This window comes from Panthera tigris, chromosome B3 (genome assembly GCF_018350195.1).
Source record: "Panthera tigris isolate Pti1 chromosome B3, P.tigris_Pti1_mat1.1, whole genome shotgun sequence".
In the NCBI taxonomy this organism is placed as follows: Eukaryota; Metazoa; Chordata; class Mammalia; order Carnivora; family Felidae; genus Panthera; species Panthera tigris.
Window position 1 is genome coordinate 40,910,926 of NC_056665.1, and position 8,848 is coordinate 40,919,773.

At 39.5% G+C, this 8,848-nt stretch overlaps 1 protein-coding gene across 2 annotated transcripts in view; it reads right to left on the reverse strand.

The window, feature by feature from the left end:
- SNX1 (sorting nexin 1) overlaps positions 1–8,848 on the reverse strand; it is a 39,508-nt gene that overhangs the window by 29,225 nt on the left and 1,435 nt on the right. The window contains exon 1 of one of the 2 annotated variants that reach the window (XM_007084504.3): positions 8,393–8,643. The exons of the other annotated variant lie outside the window; for it this stretch is intronic. Coding sequence (XP_007084566.1) covers positions 8,393–8,551 — 159 coding nt within the window. The 5' untranslated portion in view covers positions 8,552–8,643. Of the gene's footprint in view, positions 1–8,392; positions 8,644–8,848 lie in introns of those variants that run through there. 2 annotated transcript variants of the gene reach the window in all.

Genomic DNA, 8,848 nt, shown 5'->3' on the forward strand with positions numbered 1-8,848 from the left:
ACTCTCACAGAGGCACTAGAAAGATCTGCAGTGACAGCACTTGTGCTAAGAGCAAACAGGTATTCCTCACCAATTACCATCCTCAAACCATGAGGCCAGGCCACAATGTTCTCAGCTCAGGGAAGGACAGACCTGGGTTTGCTATCCCCCACAGTTGACATAGTCATTCAGTCCTGAAAGGTACTACTATGATTCTGGTAACTTCCCTTTAGGTTAACCAGTTGTGATTCTTCCTTATATTGCTCAACTGCTCTTTGCTCCATGCAGAAGCCTTGCATTATTCAAGAGACCCCAAAAGGGTAGTACTGTTAAAACCCTCAAATGCATTTAGAGGTCGAATCTAAATTAAAAGCTAAGGTAACTGTGCTTCTGGAGAACTACAGTACTGATTTTCTGGCAAAAAAAAAATAATAATAATTTAGTAAGGCAAGGTAGAGCTACAGAATCGTGTGATCATACTAATGTAACAAGGCAAGGATGATTAGGAAAAACCTATGCCCAGAAGTTACACCCACATAACAGGGCAATCATCAAGTCTTTAAAAGTCACCCCTGAAGACCCTGGCATGAAATACTGATCCATTTACCACCTCTGCATCCATGGAAAAACAAGCTAAGTGGCACGGCGCATTCACTTTCTATCCCTACTGCAACACAAATTTAACAGTTTAAACAATGCAAATTTATTAACTTACAGTTTTGTACAAGTTAATACAGGTTTCACTGGGCTAAAATCAAGGTGTTACCATGGCTGTATTCCTTTGTGGAGATTGTAGGGGGTGAATCTGTGGCCTTGATCTTTCTAGATTCTAAAAGCTACCCACATTTCTTCCCTGATGGCCTACTTCCTCCAACTTCAAAGCCAACAATGGTTGCATCTCTCTGTACCTCTCTTCTGTAGGTACTCTTTTTCCATAGTCACTTTCTGACACTTTCATTTTAAAGGATCCTTGTCATTACACTGGGCTCACTCAGATAACCTAGACTAATTTCCCTACCTAACGGTCAGCTGACTAGCAACCTTAATTCCATCTTCAACCTTAATCACCCTTTGCTCTGTAACCTAATACATTCACAGCTTCTGGGATTAGGATGTGGACATCTTAGGGAGGCAGCAATTATTTTACTTACCATACCCACTTCCACATGTTTCAAAAATGGCACAGATGCTGTAAAAGCTTCTATACTTGGGAGAATGGAATTTACTGTCCATTGGATTTGGGAACAGAGTGCATCTTACTTTACAAGCTGATTAAATATTTGATTAACCCAAATGATACCACAATATTACCCCCTTTACAGTTGAAGGAGTTAAAGTAGGGGAATTCAGGAGGTATCTGTGAACTTAGATGGGGATAAAATTACAATTTCCTTTTCACTAACCTCTACCTGAAATTGAGCATTATCTTCAATTACAAAGATAGGCAACAAACCATAATAGTAATAGCAATACTTGAGACTATAACTAATAGAAATCAGATAATTTTATTTGACATTAGTTATTAAAGTTCCCAAAATATCATTTATGCTCATCTCTATTTACAAATTAATTATGGTGGGGCACGTGGGTGGCTCAGTTGGTTGAGTATCCACCTTCGGCTCAGATCATGATCTTGTGGTTCATGACTTTGAGCCCCGCTTTGGGCTCCCTGCTGTCAGCACCAAGCCTGCTTGGGATCCTCTGTCCACCCTCTCTTTCTCTTTGCCCCTTCCCTGCTCTCTCTCAAAAATAAACATTAAAAAAATTATGGTAGTTATTATACCTATCCTTAGATCTTACTACATAAAGCATTAAAAATCACATTACTAATATAAAATTGTTTTAAGCTTTTGCTAACTGCATTTCTGTGTAATTGGTTTCCTTTGTAATCTTATGTATTTTATACACTTAAAAACATTCTGAGGATGGATCCACAGACTTCACCAGACTAATGGGTCCATGACACAAAAAAGGTAAAGAACCTCTGAGCTAGTCCCTCTAAGACTATGAAAATAAAAAGGGGAAGCCGGAAGGGTGGGGAAAATGAGAGACATCAAAGTGAAAGGGCATACCATGGTCTATCAAAATTTAGCTACAGACAATCAACTGAATTTTCTGGTGTAATTTCCCTACTAAACTTTTTGCGTTTCAAGCTAACATAACTTAGAAGGGCCCAGAAAACTGCTGTAGGATCAGAGTTCTAATGAGTGCATTAACTTCTATTTTGAAAAAGCAAACTCAGTTCAAATGTGCTCTGAAAGCAGAATGAAGTTCCAGCTGTCCATCTGACTAAGCAAGAGAATAAGCCAGAAAAAGTTGAGCAACAGGCTTTTCCTGGAGATGAGATACTTATGGCTACTTGCTCTAGTAACTGTCAACTACTCATTTATTTATGCCAACAGTTACTCAAGAGTACGGAGAAGCTTTGAGTACCAAGAGAAACTGGAGTTTCTTTTTCCTCTCTCCCCTCCCAACCAAAAAAAAAAAAAAAATCACAAATGGCTATGTCATAAGAACTACCCTAACACCTGAATAAGCAAAGGAGCAGCAGCTCCCTACAGAAACCAGAAGTCTGACTGCAACCTTTATTGCTTCTCTCATAAGCCCCAAACTTGAATTTCAAATACATTTTAAGTTATTAATCATCTTTAAAAGTCTTCTCTCGTCCCTCTATCTCCAAAACTGCTTTGTAAATACTTTTGTTAGTTTTTCCTGCATCACCTTGAAAACTAGGTTAACTGCTAGTACAATTCTACGATCAAGAAATCAATGATTCTATGTACTTCAAGAAAATCTAAACTTAGTAGTAGTAAAACTTGCTTACAATTTGAGCTGAGCATTAAAAACGAATATCTGGATATAACACCAGTTGCTGACTTTTTCAAGAACCTATGTATCAGATCAGTGTCAAAAATGTGGAATTTCAACTACTGATCTTTCAATGCCAAATATGACCACCTAACGTGATGTTAGCTCCAAAAACAAGTGTTTGAGACAACATGCCTATAGAAAATACTATACACTAGAGGAACACTTATCCATGACTATTTGTTATAACTACACCATCAACTAAAGAAACTAAGCAATAAACTGTTGTTTATGGGGAGCCTGGGTGGCTCAGTCAGTTAAGCATCTGACTTCAGCTCAGGTCATGATCTCAAAGTCTGTGAGTTTGAGCCCCGCTTAAGGTTCTGTGCTGACAGCTCAGAGCCGGGAGCCTGCTTCGGATTCTGTGTCTCCCTCTCTCTCTGCCTCTCTCCTGATCATGCTCTGTCTCTCTCTGTCTCAAAAATAAATAAAAACATTAAGAAAAAATTTAAAAATACTGTTACATAGGGGCAGCCTGAGTGGCTCAGTTGGTTAAGCATCTGACTTTGGCTCAGGTCACGATCTCACAGTTCGTGGGTTCGAGCCCTACATCGGGCTCTGTGCTGACAGCTCAGAGCCTGGAGCCTGCTTCAGATTCTGTGTCTCCCTCTCTCTGTGCCCCTCCCCTGCTTGCACTCTGTCTCTTTCTCTCTCAAAAATAAACATTAAAAAAATATTAAAAAAAAGTTTTTTTAAATACTGTTACATACATTAAGTCTGATTAATAATAAAGATATTATCAAGAAATTTACTGAGGACATGTTACATCCTTGGGAACAGCCACCATGTATTTTGTAGAACAGAATTAAAATATTAGCCAGCTAAACTACCAATCTCCTTAGAGCTTTTAGTTAAAACTACCAAATTCTGTCCAGATCTAAAGAAGTTATCCTATAAGCATACAAAAGGAAATAGACTGGTTTGGGGATTGTAAAACAGTGATGTTATGGAAAATAGTAGGGAGGTTCCTCAAAAAATTAAGAATGGGGGTGCCTCAGTCAGTTGAGTGTGTGACTCTTCGGCTTGGATCATAGTCTCAGGGTTGTGGGGTTGAGCCCTGTGTCGGGCTCCATGCTGAACTGGAATCTGCTTGGGATTCTCTCTCCCTCTGCCCTTCTCCCCCGCTTGCTCTCTAAAGTAAAAAAAAAAAAAAAAATTAAAAATAGAACTACGATATGATCCAGCAATCCCACTTCTGGGTATATATCTAAAAGAACTGAAAGCAGGGTCTTGAAAAGATATTTACATACCCATGTTCCGGCAGCAGTATTCACAAGAGCCAAGAGGTAGAAGCAACCCAAATGTCCACTGAGGAATGAATGGATAAACAAAATGTGGTATATACATACATATGATAGAATATTATTCAGCCTTAAGAAGGAAATTCTGATGAATGTTAGAACATGGATGAACCTTGAGGACATTACGCTAAGTGAAATAAGCCAGATACAAAAGGACAAATACTGCATGACTCCACTTATATAAGATTATTCAAAGTAGTCAAATTAATAGAAACAGAAAATAGAATGGTGGTTTCCTGGGGTTTGGGGGAGGGGAAAAAGGGGGGTTTTTATTTAATGGGTAGTGAGTTTCAGAACTGCAAGATGAAAAAGGTCTAGAGATCTGTTCCATAAAAATGTGAGTATAGTTAATACTATTGAACACTATAATTAAAAAGGTTATGACGGTAAATTTTGTGTATGTTTTACATACAGTAAAAAAACCCTGATTTATTCTCCCTCAGGATACATATTGATCACAGATGTAGGGCTGGATTCTAAAAATAACATGTCTTTTCCTGTCTAAATGTTAATACACAACTTACAGTTCTGTAATTCACTATAGTCTATGAAACATGGTCAGTCAGAAACCACTTGCTATCCATGACTTTTGAATACCAATAAGAGTTATAATGTTCTTTAGTCTTAAATACCAGAGAAAATATGTAAATAAGTCTTGATTAATCAAAGACTAGTTATTCAATATATGACTTTTCAAGCCTCCTGCTATTCCTTCATTCTGTTTTATTCTTCCTAGCCATTTCTGTAATTACTAGGGTTTCAATGCAAGAATATGAGTATTGGGAAAAAATTCTAATTGGTCTGATGGATCACAGTAAGAAGTAGTTACCAGATTTGGCCACAATGTGAAATGAAGTTTTTATCTATGTTTTCCTCCTTCCTCTTAACATGAGAAAAATCTCCACAGTTCTCTTCATTTACAAGGTAGATCTACTTGTGGCCCCGGCATACTGCTAAAAAGAGATGGGCATATAAGAACTCCTGGGACGGTAAATAAAAAACTTGCTTCAATTCTATCCTTCAGTTTTAGAAGTATAGAAGTAAGACCAATGAGGTTAAATGAGGCATAATAATATGTATGCCATTTAGTCTTTTTAACATAGTATTAAGATTTAGGAGGGCCAAAAATTGCTGTCTCCTTTTAGTAAGAGGAAAAATTAATCTTATCCCAGAGCTAAGAAAGTTTTAATTAAAAAGATACATATTTAGATTCAGGTCCGATCAAACATTCAGCTAATATATTTAGAATTTTAGATCTTTTTATTTATAGGCCCACAAAGTAAGGAGCAGAAAGAAGGAAGATAAGATCTTAGGTATTCTTTTTCAATTTATTTTATTAAAAATTTAAAAAAATTTTTATTTATTTTTTTTAATAAATAAGGGGCAGAGACAGAGGGAGAGGGAGAATCCCAACCAGCTGTCAGTACAGAGCCCAACATGGGGCTCGAACTCACGAACTCTAAGATCATGACCTGAGCTGAAACCAGGTGTTGGACACTTAACTGACTGAACCACCCAGGTGCCTCAGGTCTTAGGTATTCTTAAGAACCATTTTACGATATTTCCCAGCTGGTTTTCAGTCTTAAGACAATGATTTCAGATTTGTGTTAATAATCCTTTTTACTCCAGTCTATCCCATTAGTAACTGGTTTGCAGATTCTGAAATGCGTATCATGGGCTACTCTTTTGATCATAAATCATACGTTTATTACTGTATTAACAAAACCTCTTGGGCTCTAAAAAGGAACAGATGGGATGATTAACAACAGCAGCTGTTACATCACTGTCCAGGATATTACATGCCTACCATAAATTATTTTAAATTTTATACGCCTCACCTTCCCAATTTTTTAATACTCCTCCTTTGCTTCCAACACACAACAAAACACACCACGAAGGTAAATTTAATAAGATGCTACTGATGTCATTAAGTGCCTTCTTTGATGACTTTTAGCTAATCAAATCAATCTTATTACTGGTTTGATTTTGATAAACTATATATGTAACTTTTCTAATACATTATTAGATTCTGTTGGTTTTTTGATTCTTAGAGTAATTACCGTTTCCAATGTTCAACTGTTTCATGAGTTATTTCACAGGTATTCTAATTTAATCCTCACAATGGTGGACATAAATACTACTATTACTCACATTTTACAGGCTAGGAAACCATACAAAGTAATTAAGTACTCTGCCCAAGTAATAATCTAGATGGATTTTTTTTTTTAATGCTTATTTTTGAGAGAGAGACAGAGGGAGAGAACTTGAGCACGGGAGGGGCAGAGAGAGAGGGAGACAGAGAATCCTAGGCAGGTTCTACGCTGACAGCAGAAAGCCCCATGCGGGGCTCAAACTCCCTAACAGTGAGATCATCACCTGAGCTGAAGTTGGACACTTAACTGACTGAGCCACCCAGGTATCCCATGGATGGATTTTAATCAGCCTTCAAAGCCCTTGTTCTTATTTTATTCTTCAATGTTATTCCTTAAGACACAGGCAATCCCCTATCTTCTCACACTGGCTCACAACTAAAACATTTACTGGAATATAATTTGTATTTAATGACTATTTAACAAAAAAGTCACAGTTTAAACAGTGAGGAATCTTGGGAGTCTTGCCTTTCTGAAGATTAACATCAGAACAGGCAGCTCAAGAAATGGCTTACAAGTAGCATTTTAGTTTCCTCAGCAACTCAATTTTCCTGGATCAAGATCTAACTAAAAATAATTATGCTCTCTGTGGTAGAACAAATTCATTCTGACTCCCTCCTCCTCTCTTTGGTTGGAAATTAGGCAAAGTACTTTAACAGTCTTACAAGAGAGAAGTATTCATGCCTCTGTAAAGTAATCTGATATCAATTACGTCCTAACCTCTTCAACATTTTAGAAAATAACTATCACCCTTCCAGGGTCCTTTTTGCAAAATAAATCATCATTTGCCTATGTGACCAGTCACTTTCAATATCAGAGTTTCTATTTTCAGATATTCGGTTGGATTGTCTACCATCCCAGCAGTTATTAACAGGAGCTGTTCTCGATACCTTATGGGAGTATTACTAAAGGAAAAGACCAAAAATTTATTTTAAATGAGATACAGAAAGACTAAAATAGTAGAAAGCGTTATCTCTTAGAATAACAAAGACTTCATTAGATAGTTTAAGTGGTTATATTAGCATCAACAAGTACTTTTTGAGCTGGGATTATGAATTTAATTCCGGAATATAAAGGGGAAAATTCTAAAGATGTCACCAAAGATAGTTCCTAGAAACATAACCTTTCTGACATAAATGAAACAAACTTCAAACTTTTTCAGACACGTGCTGCATAAAGAACTTAACACTGTTTTATTTAGTCACTCATATACTGAATAGCTACTATGAAGAGAAGTATTATCCAAGATAGAATAATACATAAATTCACAAACCTACTACCGAAATTTTCAACTAGAACGAACTGTCCCAAGTGGTATGAGTCAGTATTCTTATAAAACAGCCCCAAACATCTCCAATGGTTCCAGAACAGATTACTGATTTCCACATTCCACATATAAAGATTAGTTTTTCCCAACACCTCTTACAAGAAACCTGGATATTACGAAGGGAGATACCATTTCCTCCTCACATTTACAAATCTGATCCCACAAAGGTACTTAGGCACTTTAATACATCCTTTTAAAAGTGACAAAGCTTGCGGTCTATGTAGTTCTGGTAGGATTTTCCTTAGAGATCAGGAGTCAACTTAACTCTTATAAACTAGACCCTGAACGGGCCTTTGGTAATTATCGGTTTGCTCTGAACTAATGAAAGGATTTGTGGGCGGGTCGCCATCCTGAATCACTCCAGATAACACTATTCATCCTAGGAGCAGTAAGGTTAGGGAAAGCAAAGTCTGCACTCCATCCCCTTATGCTGACCTATTAAATCAAGCCGACAGGAAACCACCACAAAACAGCCCCGTGGGTCTTTGGGGTCACCACACGGCAGGGCTAAATGCCGGCCTGGGCAGCTCTTAGCTGTCAGGGACCTCGGCGAAGCCACCACACCCCTCTCACCGTCCGCCCCAGGGGCCTGGAAGTCAGGCCCCTACATCTTGGCACTCATTAATGGCCCCCAAACCACGACCATCGTCACCAACGCAAGGTCTCGCCGGGCCCACTCTGCCCAGCCTCCTCGACCCTCGCTTAGCCTCTCTTCCCTTTTGGGGCGCCCGCCCGCCCGCCGGTCGCCCCGAAGGGTGCGAACTCACGGCCGCAGCAGCGCCGGTGAAAATATCCTCCCCCTCGGTGTCGCTGTCCCCAGCCTCGGGTTCCGACCCCCCGGCCGCCCCCTCGGAGTCCGGCTCCAAGCCAGGAAAAGGTGGAGGGAATCTCTCCGAAGCGCTACAGCCACCACCACCCGACGCCATCTTTCTCCACCCGCGGCGGAAGCCGCAACAACAACTTTATAGAGAGATAGCGCCGCGAGCAAAACGTTCCAGAGGAACGAGGAGTGGGATCTTCGTGATCAACCCCGCGGGACGCACAGGGCCGGGGCTCAGGGGCGGAGCCTAGCCGCTCGGGGCGGGGCAGGCTTGTTCACCACTGGTGCCCAACAAATCCGAGCCCTGCATCGCCACGCTGAGCTCTTAACCAGAGGGGCGAATGGGCCAGAAAAGGAGGAGCTAGGTATGGGCTGCTCACATTCCTAGGGTTCTTTGTGTTCT